Source organism: Pan troglodytes, chromosome 9 (genome assembly GCF_028858775.2).
Source record: "Pan troglodytes isolate AG18354 chromosome 9, NHGRI_mPanTro3-v2.0_pri, whole genome shotgun sequence".
Lineage (NCBI taxonomy): Eukaryota > Metazoa > Chordata > Mammalia > Primates > Hominidae > Pan > Pan troglodytes.
In genome coordinates this window covers 21,610,805-21,628,902 of record NC_072407.2, presented here as the reverse complement: position 1 = coordinate 21,628,902, position 18,098 = coordinate 21,610,805, and the positions used below count along the sequence as shown (strand labels likewise).

At 49.3% G+C, this 18,098-nt stretch overlaps 1 protein-coding gene across 1 annotated transcript in view; it reads right to left on the bottom strand.

Moving 5' to 3' along the window:
* OTOG (otogelin) overlaps positions 1 to 18,098 on the bottom strand; it is a 101,188-nt gene that overhangs the window by 79,078 nt on the left and 4,012 nt on the right. Inside the window, exons 3-14 of the mRNA XM_016920523.4 lie at positions 17,253 to 17,325; positions 15,602 to 15,694; positions 15,294 to 15,448; positions 12,917 to 13,035; positions 11,492 to 11,697; positions 10,500 to 10,630; positions 10,173 to 10,279; positions 9,656 to 9,765; positions 9,155 to 9,283; positions 8,030 to 8,138; positions 7,710 to 7,756; positions 7,040 to 7,185 (exon numbers count right to left, since the gene is read on the bottom strand). Of these exons, the coding sequence (XP_016776012.4) occupies positions 7,040 to 7,185; positions 7,710 to 7,756; positions 8,030 to 8,138; positions 9,155 to 9,283; positions 9,656 to 9,765; positions 10,173 to 10,279; positions 10,500 to 10,630; positions 11,492 to 11,697; positions 12,917 to 13,035; positions 15,294 to 15,448; positions 15,602 to 15,694; positions 17,253 to 17,325 (1,425 nt within the window). The remainder of the gene's footprint in view (positions 1 to 7,039; positions 7,186 to 7,709; positions 7,757 to 8,029; positions 8,139 to 9,154; positions 9,284 to 9,655; positions 9,766 to 10,172; positions 10,280 to 10,499; positions 10,631 to 11,491; positions 11,698 to 12,916; positions 13,036 to 15,293; positions 15,449 to 15,601; positions 15,695 to 17,252; positions 17,326 to 18,098) is intronic.

Below are 18,098 nucleotides of genomic sequence, written 5' to 3'. Positions count from 1 at the left end.
ACCTCATCACAACCCAGAACTTTAATTTCATCCCTTTGTGGGTGTTTTTATAATTCATTTCATGTTCACATCCTGCACTCCACTGACAGGCAGGCAGGAAATGAGGTAATATTCTCTGGGCCTCAGGTTCTCTATCTCTCAAATGGTCACACATTGGGCCCCTTTTATACCTCCCTCCACAGGAAAACATCCACACAATCATTCATTTAAACACTTAACTGAGCACCAACTATGTGCAAGGCATACTGTATCAGACTTTATGGATTCAGTGATAAGACAAAGTTTCTGTCCTCAAGGAAATTACATACTTGTGTGGGACACAGACATTAAATAAGTAATTACAAAGTTGATTACTCAATTGTAATTGTGATCAGTGCTGTAAGCAGGTGTAGAGTGTTAGAAAAGCATATGACTGAACCAGACTTAGTCTGCAGAGGTAGGAAAGGCCTTCCTAGGGAATGATAATAACATAAAATTATCATAATAATAAAAGCCATAATAATACCACAATATTATTATGATATTACAACCAACAACTAACTTTCATATGGAATTAGTATGTTCAGGTGCTGTTCAAATCTCTCTCTATATATTCACTTGCCTAACTCTCATAGCAATCTGATTAAGAAAGTGTTACTGGCTGGGTGTGGTGGCTCACGCCTGTAATCTCAGCACTCCGGGAGGCCAAGGTGGGCGGATCACAAGGTCAGGAGATCAATACCATCCTGCTAACACGGTGAAACCCCATCTCCACTGAAAATCCAAAAAATTAGCCGGGCATGGTGGCGGGTGCCTGTAGTCCCAGTTACTCGGGAGGCTGAGGCAGGAGAATGGCGTGAACCCGGGAGGCGGAGCTTGCAGTGAGCCGAGATCTCGCCACTGCACTCCAGCCTGGGTGACAAAGCGGGACTCTGTCTCAAAAAAAAAAAAAGAAAAGAAAAGGAAAGAAAGTGTTACTAACATCCCCATTTTGCAGATTAGAAAACCAAGGCACACAAAAAGGTGACATATAAGTTGAAATCTGAAGGATGCATGGAAGCTAGTTGGGCAAAGAGAGAAGAGGAAGAAGGAGACATCCAGGCAAAAGGAACAACTTGTACAAAAGCTCTGTTACAGGAAGTCGTTTAATGCATTCAAGGGCATAAAGAAGACTAGAGGGACCAGAACCCATCAGGCAAAGTGGTTTAAGATAAGGTTCAAGGCTGGGCACAGTGGCTTATGCCTGTAACTCCAGCCCTTTGGCAGCTGAGGCAGGAGGATCGCTTAAGCCCAGGAGTTCAAGACCAGCCTGCTCAACATACAGAGACCCTGTCTCTACAAAAATAAAAAATAAAAATAATTTTTTAAAAAGTTCAAGAGGTAGATAAAGGCCAGCTTAGGCAGAGCCTTGAAATATTTTTAGACTTTATCTTAAGTCCAACAGCCAACCTGAGAAAGTGAACCAGGAGAGTGACACAGTGAAATGACAGAATGATCAGGGATTGAAACTTTAAAGAAATACATTGTGCAACCAGCCACAACCATCCTTCTGAGTTCCTGCCCAGGAGTACAGAAAATCCCTGAAACAGCTGAAAATCATTGTATCTAAAACATCATCTTCTTTGTTCAACCCACTCATCCTCTAGTCCCCTCTGGACATGTCACCTGTGTGGGAATAAAGCCCACACCCTTTAGTCAAAAGTCTCAGGTTCAAATCCTAATGTAACTGAAAGCTATGAGACCTTAAAGAAGTCACTTAAATTCTCCATATCTCAGTTCTCTCCTCTGCAAAACAGAGATACAACAACACTTGGTTGTACCCAATCCTACCCAGTTGGGTACAGATTTTTAAATGTGCATAAAATATTTTAGAGGTTGCATTTACCTCCAAAAGCCCACAGAACTTCACTAAGAGTGAAACTTGATGTAGGCAAATTCTAAAAATCACGTAGGAGGGGATCCCAGGATGAAATGTAGATGATAACAAAAGAATCCAACTGCATTACAAATGTATGAAACAATCTCAGTGAAGAGAGTGGGAGGAAAGGTGTTGACATAAGGAACTTTGTAAATAAGTAGAATTTATAAGACTAAAGGCAAAAGAAACTGAGAACAAAAACTGTACTTTAGTTGATAAAGTTATTTCCTATAGAGGTATGCGTTAATAATAGGAATATACATGTATACTGGAATTGAACAATTAGGTAAATGGATGGTGTATGGTGAAGGCCAGGTTTCTTACTGTTAGAGTGAGTGTTTACAGATAAGCAAGAGGAGGAAGCTAGAATGATCCATGTGGAATGGATTAGAATTGGACCATCAGTATGAAGTCATGTTTAGCACATGTAGCTACAGATGGTTTTATAGAGAAATATTTATACTTATGTGTATATACTAAGATAAACATGGATATGCATATACAGTCGGCTCTCCATATCCAGGGGTTCTGCATCCATGGATTCAACCAACCATGGATTGAAAATATTTGGAAAAAAATATGGATGCTTGCTTCTGTACTGAACATGTACAGACTTTTCTTACCATTATTCCCTAAACAATATAGCATAACAACTATTTATATAAGCATTTACATTGTATTAGGTATTATAAGTAATCTAGCAAGGATTTAAGGTACACAGGAGGATGAGCATAGGTTATATGCAAATACTATATACCATGTTACATAAGGAATTTGAGCATCTGCAGATTTTGGTATCTGTGGGGAGTGGGGTGCTGGAACACAGATAATACCCACATTATCTGTGGAAATACCCCACAGATAATAACGGTATTTCCTTTCTCTGTCAGCTGAGAAGGCCTAAAAGAAGTCATACCCCAGTAGCAATGAGCACACCTCATCCCCTGATCTTGATTCTAATACCATCGTCCAATAAAAGGAATCAGGAGAACCTGGTAATATTTTTGGAGAAATGAATGATACTAGCACTGGGACAGGAACTATACAAGATAAGCCTGGTGCATCTAATAGGCCCAGAAAGTAAAGACATGAAAGCACACACACACACTCAAGCCCCACCACCACTAGCATATACACACGCAATAATGAAGGTATGTCAAAGGGACACAGGAGTCAACTGTATGATCTCCCAGTGCCCAAAGCTGGAACAATTCAAGTAAGAACATAAAGGTGTAGTGGATTATAACTCAAAGTATAAAATAAACAGCCATGAGTCTATGCTGATATAAATAAGTAAACGGGAGAAAAGAGACAAATCTCCCTGGCAGAAAAGTTCTAAATAATGCATGTAGATTCTCTGCCTTCAAGGAGGGGGAGAATAACTTCCCACTCTGTAAGTGTGGGTTGCCCATAGTGACTTCCTTCCAAAAAGAACAGTATGGAAAGGGGGAAAAAGGAGTAAGTTTACAGTGGAGAAACCTGAAAAACACTACCTCCACCAGATGATCAAGGTCATAATCAACAGTGATAAACAATGTTGATAGTATATATCACGGATAAGATGTGATGAACATGGCACTTTACCTCTGTGATCTTCCTCCCAAAAAAAACCATAACCCCAGTCTAACCATGAGAAAAAGAATCAGACAAATTCCAATAGAGGGGCATTATCCAAAACAGCTGACCAGCACTCTTCAAACTTTGAAGATTATCATAAACAAGGGAAATCTGAGGAACTGTAACATCCATGAAGGGCCTAAGGAGACATGATGACTATATGTAATCTGGTACCCTGGATCAGAAAATGACATTAGGTAAAAAACTATAGAATCTAAATAAGGTATGCACTTTGGCTAATGATAATCTATTAACATCGGTTCATTATTTTTAACAAAGATGTCAAGGGAAACTGGGCGTAAGATAAACAGGAACTCTAGGTACTATCTTTGCAATATTTCTGTAAAGCTAAAGATGTTCTAAAAAAGTCTACTTTAAAAAAACACTTTGAGGGCTGCAAACACTACACAGATTCTGGGGTGGATGTGTTCAGATGCTGTTATAACATCCAACCCTAGGTCGGGCTCAGCTCTGCCTCCTGCTGGCTGTGGATTCTCAGAAATGCCCCAAGCCTCTGTAGGCCTGTCTCATCATATTTAAAATGGGGAGAATGATAACTACCACATGGGGTATGTTAAGACTTAAAGTACATGTTTTTTGCAAAGTAGTTAGTCAAAGTTCAAGGCACTGTGCAAATATTTTATCATTGTCATTATCATCCTCTCTGTGAATGTCCCCACTCCACTCCATTGCTGGGCACCCAGGAGTGCAGTCGCAGCTTCATCTTTGACTTCTCTCCCACACACTCCCCGCTTCACCAGACACAGTCAGTCAGTTGCCAAGTCCTTCTGCATCTGCTTTAATGGATCCTGGAATATTCCAACCTCGTTGTTTTTCTCATATAATCTAATCAACCCTTGGAGTGACCTCCCTCCCTCTCCTTACCCAGGCATACTGATTTCTATGAATATTTTTAGGCTCACTTTTTAGGTCACTCAGCGCAAATGCCACTTCTGTCGTGAGGTTTTCCTTTTTTCTGACCTGTAGGATTATTTCTTCCACAGAACTCCCCTGTGACGGCACTGATCATGTTGTAGCTTGTATGGAAGCTGTCTGAGGACACGCTGACCTCCCTACAGGCCACAAGAGCCTGAAGATAGGATCAGGGTCTGATTACTCTGTGTAACCTCACCATGCCCAGCACAGAGCTGGCACAGGGCTGGCCCTCCATGGGTCCATCATGTGGGTGAAGTCACAAGGAGGAGAGCTCGCCCAAGGTAAAAAGAACCTGCTGTCAAGAGGCACTGTCCCACAAAGAAGAGGGTTGACTCAGGCCAAGGCTGACCCACAGCCTATCAGAGACATGGTAGAGAGAAGGGCTGATGGCCAGGTGTGGTGGCTCACACCTATAACCCCAACACTGGGAGGCTGAAGAGAGTAAATCACATGAGCCCAGGAGTTCGAGACTAGTCTGGGCCACATGATGAAGCCTCAACTCTACCAAAAAAAAAAAAAAAAAAAACTAGCCAGGCGTGGTGGCACGTGTCTGTGGTACCAACTAATTGGGAGGCTGAGGTGGGAAGAGCGACTGAGCCTGGGAGGTTGAGGCTGCAGTGAGCTGAGATTGCGCCACTGCACTCCAGCCTGGGTAACAGAGTGAGATCCTGTCTCCAAAGAAAAAGGGGGGGGATTCTGAGTAAGGGACCCTGAGACCCAATAGCCCCCAGGATTCTGTAATTGGGAAGGAGCAGCTGGGCTGTGTCTGTGTGTCCTGCCACCCTCAGGATGTGATGGGAATGACCCCACTTTTGAGGAAGAGCAGTTTCCTGACTCAGAGAGCAGCCAAGCCAGGGCTGGGCCATTCTCTAGCAGAAAGAAGGGAGGGGGACACTCAGGCCAAAAGGAGAAGAAAGCCCAGTCCTCTGCCTCATCCACAGTTCAGCCTGTGTCTCCAGGGCCATGGAGTGACACCTTCAGCTGATGCCTGCTCACATTAAGGGCCCTCAGTGCTGGGGGCTGGAACAAGGCCAGCAGGGAGGCAGGACTGTGGGGCAGCTGCCCTGGCTGTGGGTGTGAGCTCCTGCTCTGATGCACAAGGAAGAGCTTGGGCACAGCCCAGACTGGGGCTTCCATTGTTGGCTGAGCATGATCAGCCCAGGGACAACGGAGTCTCTGCTGAGAGACAAACAAACCCCATCTACCCCAGACTTGCACATTGGCCATTTTCTCAGTTATGTTCACAGGTGATTGACACAGTTCAAGGGTCATGTCCTCCAGGAAGCCCTTCCTGATCCACTTCACACCTCTGTCACCCAGTGCCCAAGTAAAACAACAACAACAAGAAGTTCCCCCGTAGAGATCCACCCTGTGCCCTCCATGTTCTCACAGCTGCTGTAGCCCAGTTACAACAGTTCAGTTGCCTGCCTTGCCCACCAAACTACAGGGCCCAGGGAGGTGGAGCCATGTCTAATTCATCCCAGTCTCCAAGACCCAGCTCAGCCTCTGGCACAAATAGGTATTCAATGTTTGCAGAAGGAAGGACAAAAGGATGGAAGGAAAGAAGGAAGGAAGGAAGAGAGGGATGAATGTTGAAGGTGCAATCCAATGAAGCAGAGACGATAAAGTTAAATTAAACCAATTTTAGAGATTTTTTTTTAAACACTGAGGCCCACTGCATGATCAGGAATTCCAGTTAATAATTTATAAGGAAGAGATTTTTGTGTGCCATTCACACTGGTCTTTCTAACATTGTTTTGAGCTTATTTCAGTAAATATTTTGGAATTTTTTTTTGTAAAATGGGTGTAATTTTCCTAATACAGGTGTGCAACAACAAAAGAAGTTGCCTGAATGCCAGTTCAAATTGTTCCGTATAAAGATGCTCTTAAAAGACAGAGTTATACTAGAACATTCATTCTTTTTTATTTGAAATTTTAAGTCATGTCCTTTATAAAGACCATAGCAGTGAAAAACGGTGTACTTTTTAAAAAATTGTGGAATATAAAATGTTTGAAAATTTTAATTTTCTTTATGTGTGAAGACACATAAAATATGGGAGGAAACCAACAATCAAAACTAACTTTTTGTAGATAGACATTACATTTCATTTTTTTTTTTTTTTTTTTTTTTTTTGAGACGGAGTCTCGCTCTGTCGCCCAGGCTGGAGTGCAGTGGCACGATCTCGGCTCACTGCAAGCTCCACCTACTGTTTCAATGCCAACATATTCTACAAGAGATTTGTTTCATAAATTAATGGATTTAAAAGTAGGTGCCAGTGTTACACTTTCATATACATACATATATATATATATATATATATATATATATATATATATATATATTTTTTTTTTTTTTTTTAGGTAGTAAAATCCTAAAACCAAAAACCCACCGAGGTCCAGAAAAGGGAAGTGACTCAGTCAGCAGAGAGCAGAGGTGCTTGGGCTGGAGTCCAGTCTTTTCCCCAGAGAGAAGAGGCAGCAGTTGGGGGCCATGGGAAGACCTGAGCCCTGTCCTAAGTCCCAGTCTCTCTTGGGGGCAGTAGGCAGGAGTAGCTGGGTGGATCGGGCCTGGGGATCCCCAGCTCTTACCAGGCCACATGGGGCATTCTGCAATGTCACGGTGAAGGTGCCCGAAGAGCGGCTCTTGGCCAGGATGTACTGACATGTGGCGGGGAACGTGTACCGGCGGCCATCAAAGGTTGTGAAGTGAATGTCACCAGTCACTGAGCACTCAGCTGAGAGGTAGAAAAAGGCCACTGACCCATGGGAGCCGCCCCAGGGGAACTCTGCCCTGCAAGCTCCAAGTATGAGGAGGACACAGCACCCTGCCCTCCAGAATAAGAGCAGTATAAGGAATGAGGCCTGGCCCCTGAGAGCCCTGGGCAGTGGGAGACACAGGCTTGTCCCCAGAGAACTCTCTGAAGAGAGGTACAGCCCTGCCCTGGGGATCTCCCTCGGAGGGGAGACCAGGGCCTAGCCTTGAGGACCAGCCTCAGGCCAAGTACCCCTAGCTCGGGAAGGTCTTTAGATATACAGAACCTATGGAAACCCCTTCTCCTCACGGAAAACCCTTCCTGGCAGGGGCTGGAGCCAGACCTTAATCAGGCAAAGTGATTCTGAGGAAACAGGGGTCCGGGCTTAGCCAATGGAACTGAGTGACATCCCCACCCGCAGCAAGCCTGGCCCCCAGAGATTCCTTGCCCCAAAACCTATCAGACTGGTAGAAGGGATCCTAGTGCAAGGTGGGGGGCAGACATACCTGGGCAGACAGCTGTGCTGCACTCCCACTTGCCTGAGGTGCATGTGCTAAAACACAGAGACCAAGGAGGCAAGAGGTCACCCCTCCAGGCCTGAGCTAGATGCTGGGAAACTGCAGGGCCCACAGCCCTCAGTCTTCCCATCTCTAAAATGGGTGGTAGAGATTTCCCCCATGGATTGGATCTAATGAGACTCCCCTGGGACTCAAAGGTACTGAGTGAGTGCCCCGACGCCAGCCATTAGTGCTCCCAGATGGGCAGCCCTCGTGGAAAGCCTCAGCGGCCATGCCCCACACCCTGCTTCCCGGCAGCAGACACAGACCAAGCATTGCAGTCTTCCTTCACCACAGAGCCAGGTGGGTACAGAGTCCCGTGAAACTCACAGGGACACTCAGCTGGTGCCACGCAGCCCCCATCCTCGAAGATGAGCCCTAGAGTGACAGCAAAGGGCCAATTAACTCACCTTTGCCCCTGTTCATAAACCATTCGTGGCTCCCCAGGGCCTGTGATAAAGATCCCCTTATCTAACTTCTTTCATCTCTGAACCGACTTCCAAACTTTCTCCTCTATAAATCCTTGGCTCAGGCCAGAAGTGAACACCTTCTGATGAAAGAATCCCATCCCTAGACCTTTGCTCAGAGAACTGCCCACAACCCCATCCCCAACCTGCACACGAGCTTCTCCTCACCACCTCTCAAAAGCCTGTCACCGCATCAAAAACAGCTTAGGTGCCAGGCACCACCTCCTCCAGGAATGACTTCCCTGACAACCTCTCCCCATTCTGAATTCCTGTATTTTTTCTTATCTGAACTCCCCTGAGCTGGCCTTCACCACATCATACCTTAGACTGGTCATATGAGCGTCATATCTCTGAAACCAGATTCTGATTCCCAAAGTCAATGGCTTTATTTTTATATTTTTTATCTCAACCATCCTCCTAGCCAAGCACACTATAGATGTGCTGCAAGTTTATACACTGAAAACCAGTCCCCATACATGGACCAATGCTTAAACAAATGTATGTGTATACATAAACCAATGATCTGTTCTCATACACACCTTAAGAAGCGCAGTCCTGATTAATTTAAATATCCCTATGAAATCAAATGTCCTGATGAATCTCTCGAGAGGCTGCGGTTCTGTCCTCACCCTCACTTCCCTTAAACCATTTATTCATTTGTTAATTGTTTGCTCCTTCCTTCCTTCCTTCCCTCCCTTCCTTCTTTCCTTTTCTTCCTTCCTTCCTTCTTCCCTTCCTTCCTTCCTTTTTTCCTTCCTCCTTCCTTCTTCCCTTCCTTCTTTCCTTCTTTTTTTCCTTCCTCCCTCCCTCCCTCCCTCCTTTCCTTCCTTCCTTCCACAAACAGGTATCTTCTGAACTCCTGTTTCGTGGCCATCTGTGCCAGGCCAGGAAGATGGTGCCAGGCACCTACGTCTGCCCCTAGCATACCATTGGGGCAATAGCAGCCGTCCACACAGGCGATTTCACTGTCCACACAGGATGCCCGGGGCTGGCAGGAGGCAGGGCAGCAGGCGATGCACTCATTGTAGGTAAAGGCCTTCTCCTTGCAGTGCACAGCTTGGGAAGGAGGGATCCATGGTCTCTCAGCTACTGGCCCCAGCTCTGCCAGGACCCAGCTCCTACCCCAGGCCGTGGAGTGGGGATGGGAGGGAGGGCTTTGATTTTCATGATTTCCTAGTCCCAGAGGGAGCATTGGGTGCCCAGGAAATTGACAAGTAGAAGGAATTGCAAGGGGAGGCTCTGAGAATCACCCAGGCTAGCTCCTCCCACTCTGAGCCTCAGTTTTTTCATCTGTCACATGGCGATAAAACCTCGGGGCTGTGAGTTCTGATAACTGTGATTCTGAGCAGGACAAGACATTGAGCTGAGGCCTGAGAATGCCACCCACAGCCTGAAGGCCTCCCTGCCCCACTACTGGGCTGCACCTACTGCATTGCCGGAGCTGGGTCCTCCAGCCTTGCAAGGGCCGCCCTGCCTGGGCACACGCCCGGGCATACTCCGCCAGTGCCCGGCACCATGTGGCTACATCACCCATTGATCTGTGCAGAGAAACCAAGGGTCACACTGGAACAAAACCCAAAGTGCCACCAGCCCACCAGCATCCCGTAGAGACTGCCAGGGCTTCAGGGCATCTCTCCTCTCCACCCAGCTGGGAAAGGCTGCCCAGGAAGGCATCTAGGTGAACAGATCCCTAGACTTGAGCTATAAATCCTGGATTCTAGTCCCAGCATTGCCACTAACTTGTTATGTGACCCTAATGGGGTCCGGCCCCATTTCCAAGCCTCAGTTGAATGGGGCAGCTCTGTCCCTCCTAGGCAGATAAGAATTTCAGAGCCTTGGGAAGCAGATCTGGCAGTGCCTGGGATCACCCAGTTTGGTGGCCCGTGTGCTGAGCACTCACTCCAATACTAGAGGGTTCCCCATAGCCCACACCACCCCTACTCACTGGCAGAGATCACTGGTACAACTGGCTGTGAAGGGCAGAGGGCTGACGTAGGCGTGGCAGGCGTCAAAGGGGGGCCGCAGTAGAGCCTCACACTGCTCGTACACGCCCTAGAGCAAGGGACCAGGAGCCAGGGCTAGGGGCTGGCAAAGCCACACAGCCCCACACAGAACCCCAACTTGAGCTGCGGGGAGAGGGAGAGGAAGGCAGAGAAGAGAGGGATGGGGTCAAGGGGACCAGCCATTCTGGGGTCCCACAGCCAGTGGCTTTCGAAGAGTTGGATAGCAAGTCAGGCTCTAGGGTAGGGGAGTTTCTCCCCAAGCTCCAGACCTGCATGGTTCCTGGGTTCTGCTGTAGGCACGGTGGGCGAGGCAGGGAGGAAGTTGTGGGCCCTGGAGGCTGGTTAGGGGCCTGCTCCTGCCAGCTGTGCACAAACTCAACCACGTCGTCAGTCAGCTTCCCTGGAGGAGGGAGCTGACATCATGATGGGGCAGCGATGGGGTCAGGTGGAGGGGAGGGACAGAAGGCTCTGAGGGAAAGCGGATCCCAAGGGATGGGTAGGGAGTTTTGAAGAATCCGGTCTCCTGAGCTCCCATCCCAATCAGGGTTTCCCAACTGAGCCATTCTCCTGAAAAAGCTGTTTGATAGTAATAGCCAAGAATGCTCGGGAACCTGTAGTAGCTCCCTATGGCTCCAAACTCAGGGGATGCAGCACCACGCACCGGAAAGAGAACTGGTGTGTGAGCCTGAACAAGCTCCTGTGTCTCTCTGAGCCTCAGTTTCCCCATATTTGCCATAGGGAACATAATCTCCCAGTGAGATTGTTGCAAGGACTACTTGAGATGATGCATGTAAAGTGTTTAGTATGGTGTAGGTGCTCAAAAGGGGTCACGACCCTTCTGGCCAGAGCCACCATGATTTGGCCCTGAACGCTTCACTCACTTCCTACCACTCCTCCATAGGTGTCTTTAGCTGGGCCATTTCTCTTCCTGGCTGTCTCTAGCCCTCTGCTCCCTGCCTACCCCATGCCCCACAATGCAGGGTCAATCCCACCTGCAAAGTGTCTATTAGATCCCCCACAACCCTAGTGGGAATTCTTATCATGACTATTTTTGCAGATTAGGAACCTGAGGTTGACAGTAGTTTAAGAACATGCCCAAGGACACACATTTGTTAGGAAGGGGTCCTTGGCCTTCCACTGGGTCTTTAATACCATGACCACGACCCCAGGGCTCTGTTCCAAGTCCCCTCCAACCCCTCCCAGCCTGACCTGTCCCCCATCCCCACCAACACCCCTCAGAGGCCACCTGTCTGACCCTCACCAGAGCTGGTCACCAGATCATCCTTGGGGTCAGCATTGTTGTTCCCACACAGCCCATGGGTCCAGCCCAGAAGCTCTGGACTCATCTTGATGTAGACAGCCGAGGCACCATCCCAGGCCAGTGTGAAGGCTGACTGATGCCGCACGATGACATAGCCGGCAAGCCGCTGCAGACGTACGCTCCCCATGACATGTGGCAGTTGGACCCTGCAGGGCACATCCCAGAGCTTCAGGGTATCCACAACACCTCCACTAGCCCAGTCTCTTCACCGAAGGAACAGCCAGTCCCTACCCCATGATCCAAGGCCCCCACTTCCCCTCCCCATGAATTCCCAGAATTCCCAGGTGCCTGGAAGTATACCATTAGAGATGGATTCTTTTGTCTTTAGAGATTTTTTAAGACGGCAATTTCCTGGGCAGGAATAAATCTTAGAGTGAGTGACTCCAAGTTCCTTTCTCCCAGACAGGATAGAATATAAACAAACATCTGCTTTATTTTTTTGGTGGGGAGCAGGAACCAAGTGGAAACAGAAGCCAAGAGAGGAGGAAAACTGGGAGTGCAAGAAAAGATGGCGGGCTCCAGCAGCCTTGACCACTTTCCTAGTTTTCCTGGTACAGGGACCCCTAGCCAACCTGGAATTTGGCAACCTTCAACCCAGCAAAATTTCAGGAAAGGGAAACAAAAGTACTGTCTAACTAGCCACAAGACCCATTTACCAATTCTTCATTCACAGGAGAAACCTATAGGCCATCAATTTTACACTCAGCCCCAGAACAATTGCTTGGTCACCCAGTTTCCAGATCTGAAGCAGGAGATGAGGACAGGGAGAAGTGTCATTACAGGAAGACCCCATGACAGCAACAAGAAGTGACAGTGGACAGCAAGGAAAGGAAAGAACAGTGAGGAAGAGATGCAGGAAAGATTTCACAAAGGACTACAGTCTGGGGCATTTTAGTATGGGAGCAAGGGGTCCCCACTCCTCTGGTGGTCCTCCAAGCATCCCTGTTGGCCCAGCAAGATAACTGACATTCACAATGACCCTGTGTCATCAGAAATGGAAGTGTACTCCGAATCTGCTGAGAGGAGGTAGAAACTGTGTATGATCCATTTGGGAAGATTTTGGGAGGGAAAAGTAAGCATGCTTATCATGATAAACTCTCAACTCACTGGAAAACTCTATTTTCCTGAAAGCCTGCTGTCTGGAAATCTGCAATATCTGAGAGTTCCAGGAAAAAAAAATCATTCTGCAAACCCCACTGGCAAGAAACCCAGTGATCTGCCAGTATGCTTCCGCCCAGAGAGTGGAAATTGCTGTTTGTCCCCAGAAAACAATTTCCTTTGGGCTTGAGAAGAGCGGATGCTCACCCATCCACCACCACCAGTGTCAGGGATAGGACAGCTCGATGTGGAAGGTGTTAGGGTTACCTCATGCCTCCATGGGTGACCTCCTTGGCCAGATGGATCTCCTGCTCACCCACAAAGAAGAGGCTGACAGCCCTGGAGCAGGTGTAGGGTGAAGAGCCACACTGCGGGTCATTGTGTACCTGAGTAGGGAGTTCAGAGGCCGGTTTGCAGGCTCCTGCCACAGGCCTGACCCTGAGCTTCGCATCTTATTGAGTTTTCACTAATGCCGATGGCTGTCCCCTGCATACCAACTGCCTTTCCTCTGTGATCTCGCTCAGTCCCCATACATCACAGAGGGGAGGCAATGGATTCACAGAGAGGTGAAGTGACTAAGGCCACACACAGAAAACTAGGAAATCCCAGAGCTGGGATTCTAGCCCAGGTCTGGATGGCTCAGATTCCAGGGCTCTTCCCAGTCAATCATGCCATCTCCGTATTTCTGAACTTTTCTCTTTATCCTACCCAGGAAATACCATCAGATTGAAGGCCAACAGACATATTCTACCATCTCACACTCATACAGAACACAAACACACACATCTATACACACCCCATAAATTTCTCCCATGACACTCTCAGTGCACACACTATACACACACTCCCCTTCCCCCATGCCCCTGGCAGGTACAGATTGTAACTTTCCCCTACACCCATCGGCACACATCTCACTCCTGTGCTGCTGTCACACACACACACACACACACACATCTCCTCTGCCCCCCCCATTCAGACAGAACCCAGACTTCAAAGGCCATAGACCCAAAGGATGGGGTGGGGTAGAGGGGAGAGCTTCCCAGAGCTTATCCCTGCCAAGTGTGGAAACCCTTCCCAGGAAGGCACCTTCCATCAGATTACTGTTCAATGTGATTAAGCAGGCTGGAGCCACTTCAACTACAAGTGGGAACTGTGAAAGCTACCCCATGGTCTAACTAAAGGGTTTTCAAGCTTTTGTGACCATGACCTACAATAAGAAATATATATAACTAAAAATTTTACAAAATAATACTTATCTCTATCATGCGTAATACACTCTTACAATATTTTCTATTTTATTTGTCTCATTTTTTAATGATGGTTGTGATTCGTTAAGTTGATTTTGTAACCCACGAGTGTATGGCAATGCATTAGTCTAAGTAATTGTAACATATCCATCATGAAATGATAGGTCATGAAAATCTCTGCTATGTGATAGGCCGAGGCAGAGAGAGGAAAATTGGTTGCAGTTCCCCGCCCATCCAGGGCATGGCCCCTAGAGCAGGCTCATAGGTCCATGACTGAGACAGAAGGATCACAAATGGCTAGCAGAGGGGAGACACTGAACACTGGGGTCTCCCCATACCCCCAACCCCTTGACCCTAACTCAGTACTGACCAAGGTGCCCTCCAACAGAGCTGGTTCTCCAAAGAGACTTTCCTCCAGGTGGAGGGGTATTGAGCTGTGGCTGAAGGTGACTCCCAGTTTAGCACACAGGTTAGGCATGAAAATCAGGCCTGCATGACAGCGGCTTTCACACGTGTTCCTATATTTCACAAACCTTTACTGAGCACCAATCCAGGCACTGTCAAAGAGAAAGACATGACCCCTGGCCTAGGAAGCTCACAGCTGGTAGAGAAAACCAACCCAAAACCAGACCTTTGTAAGAGAAATACAATGACAGGGTCATAATATGGAACTTTGAGTTACCCAGTGAGGAGCTCTTCAGCCAGCTTGGAAGGTCAGGAGATCCAGGATGGCTTCTTGGAGGAGGTGACTCTAAACTGAGTCATCCAGGACGTCCATCATTTCTCTGAGGCCCTATTCTCTTTCCTAGCACCCAATGATCTTTTTCCCCAGAATGTTCTCAAGTCTGCCCACACTCTCCTACTCTTCACTTGGCTAACTCCAATTTATTCCTTAAACCTCAACTTAAATGTGACTTTCTCCAGGAAGCTTTCCCAGGTCACCATCCTTCCCAATAAACAGGATTAGGTTTTCAGGACATGTTCGTTTAGCATTTGGCATTTCTCCTCCATAGCACTCATTTGCACCTGAAATGAGTCATCTGATTTGATGTCCTTCTTCATTAGACTATAAGTTCTGAGAAGACAAAGATTATACCTGTGTTGTTGTCTACAGGGCCTCCCGCCACCAGACCTTATGCCAGAAAAGAGTACAGTATGCACTTGGTAAATACTTGATGAATGAGTGGCTCAATAAATGAATGGCCAGGGTGAGTGGGTGAGCGAGAGCTGTGGAGTCCCCAGCTCCTTCCAGGTGCAGACTGCCTGGGTGGGAGCTGGGGGGCGATGCAAGGAGGAAGGTGCCAGTCTCTCTAACTATGACAAGTAGAGCCCAGGCCAGTGCAGCCTCCAGGGCCTAGAGAAGCATTCCTGGACCGGCAAGGCAGGGGAGGCCTCACCTGGATGGAGAAGCTCTGTCCCTCGGGCTCATGGCGACCCACCAGGGTGTAGCTGCCCTTTCCGGAGAGGTAGTAGTAGAGCCCATCAAATGTCTCCACGTGGTGCTGCCCCCACGCCCGGCAAATGCTGTCCCTCTCAGGGCCGGCATTGTACACTGAGGGAGAGAAAAGAGAACCTCTCTGTGTAGCTACAGTGGGCACCAAGCCAGAGACTGGTGGGTTCCAGCCCTGGAAGTGCTGCTCCCTTTCCCCCTAGCTTTCCCTGCACCCAGGTCCCTTCCTGGGGGTGGGGTGGAGCCCAGACCCACCCATCTGGCAGCGCGGTCCAGTGGCATTGAAGCGTCTGCAGTCACAGAAGGCTGGGTGCACACACTCGCCTCCATTGAAGCAGGAGAACAAGTCTGCATGGGAGACACAGAGTCATTGCCCCATCAAGCTGAGATTGGCAGAACCCAGGGAGGCAGCCCTCTCAGGCTTCACAGGATCCAGACCCCCATAACAGGCAGCCCCAGCCCCAACATTCCTCAGCAGCTAGCACAAGCTGGTGCCTCAGACCACAGCCCTGCCCCCTCCCTGGCAAGCCGGTGGGGTGGGGTCGCAGGGCATCTGCCTTTGATGTGCATCAAGTGGCCCCCAGGCCAGCCCCACCTGGGCCTTCAGTTCCTAGAGCTGTTCCTGGCTAGCAAGCAAGGCAGGCAGAACTGACAATGGGGAGCATGTGGGGTGAGCAGGGGGACTGCCCAGGAGCAGCAGCTGCTGCTCCTCCTCACTGCTCCACACACTCAGGGAAGAAGCCACGGGGGTAACTAGGCAATGGAGGAGAGGCCTGTAGCAAGAACAACCATAGACGAAGAGAAGACAAAGCAGAGCAGAGGGCAGCGAGGAAAGGAGCTATGATGTGAGAGGACAGGTGGGAGACACAGGACAGGTGAGGGACACAGGACAGGTGAGGGACACAGGACAGGTGAGGGACACAGAACAGGTGGGAGACACAGGACAGGTGGGAGACACAGGACAGGTGGGGGACACAGAACAGGTGAGGGACACAGGACAGGTGGGAGACACAGGACAGGTGGGAGACACAGGACAGCTGGGGGACACAGGACAGGTGAGGGACACAGGACAGGTGAGGGACACAGGACAGGTGGGAGACACAGACGGGTGAGGAACACAGGACAGGTGAGGGACACAGGATGGGTGGGAGACACAGGACAGGTAAGGGACACAGGACAGGTGAGGGACACAGGACTGGTGGGAGACACAGGACAGGCAAGGGACACAGGTCAGTTGAGGGACACAGGACAGGTGGGAGACACAGGACAGGTGGGGGACACAGGACAGGTGGGGGACACAGGACAGGTGAGGGACACAGGACAGGTGGGAGACACAGGACAGGTGGGGGACACAGGACAGGTGGGGGAGGTAGGAACAGACACAGGACAGGTGGGGGACACAGGACAGGTGAGGGACACAGGACAGGTGGGAGACACAGGACAGGTGGGGGACACAGGACAGGTGGGGAAGGTAGGAATAGACACAGGACAGGTGGGAGGAGAGGCCACAGACCTAGGACAGGTGAGGGGGACCATGGACACAGGACAGGGAGTAGGGGCTACAGACAACACAAGATGAAGGGCAATACCACAGAAAGTAGAAAGAAGCCACAGAACCGGGTGGGATGGAGGGGGAAACAACTGGACTCACTGGAGTCAGCCTGTGAGGGGGCAGTCCTGGGCCATGGTCATAGGAACAGGACTCTAGAGAGGAAGCTGTCCTCAGGCAGGGAGGAGAATGCCAAATGGCATGGTGGCCGGGGCCAGGGTGGGTGGAAGGAAATGCCAAGCAGGAAAAAGGGGTCATGGAGGCCTGAGGGAAGCCCCACCTGCCCTCTGCCCTTTCAGGCCTCTGCCAGGGCTCTCCCATGCACAACCCATGGACCACAGTGAAGGTGCCACTTACAGGATGGTGCACACTTGGCCCGATGGAGCCGCCTGTCCCAGGAAGACATGGCCACAGAGTCTGGGGCTTCAGCCTGCTTGTGAAGACAGGAGGAAGAGAACACATCGAGGGCTGACCTCAGGACGGGTTCCCAGGCAGGCTTCCTGGTGGCCACAGCCCTCTTTGTTCATCTCCCAGAGGGAGGAGCCCCTGCCCCTCAGTGCCCCAGCCACTCCTCCTCGCCTGGCCCCCTCGAGAGGCAGAGGAGAATATTTAGGCCTGCCCTGGGCTCAGAGGAACAAAGGCTTAGCTCTTACCTTCCCAAGTGGCATCTCTGTGGCAGACCATGAGGCCCATGGCTGGAACACACCCCCTCCCCTCCATGCCCCAATACCTGCCAGCCTCCTTTTCTTCCCTTTCTCCCAGTAAACCCTTATGTCCTCCACAGCCTTACACACAATCCCTTGTCTGGATAACGAGCATGAGGCAGAGCTAAGGAACAAAGGCAGCCCCTCACCCCAGGTCAGGGGAACATCTCACCCCCACAGCCACCCCCACCCCAACCTTCCTTTGGGGTTCTTCCAAGAACAGCAAAACCAGCAGCCCACAGATCAACACCCACTGTCCTCACAACTCAGCTCCCAGTCAGGACTCCTGCCCTGATACCTCAGGTCTAAGGAGGAGACAGGCCAAGTGTGGCTTAGAAACCCTATTTTCCAGACAGAACTCCCAGAGCATGGTCTCTCCAGACATAAACCGCCTGAAATCAGGACTGTATAACAACAGGGGTGTTCAGTCACCACAGGACTAGATGACTTATACACCAGCCCTCTCAGAACTCTAGTCCGAGACGTCTAATGTCACCTG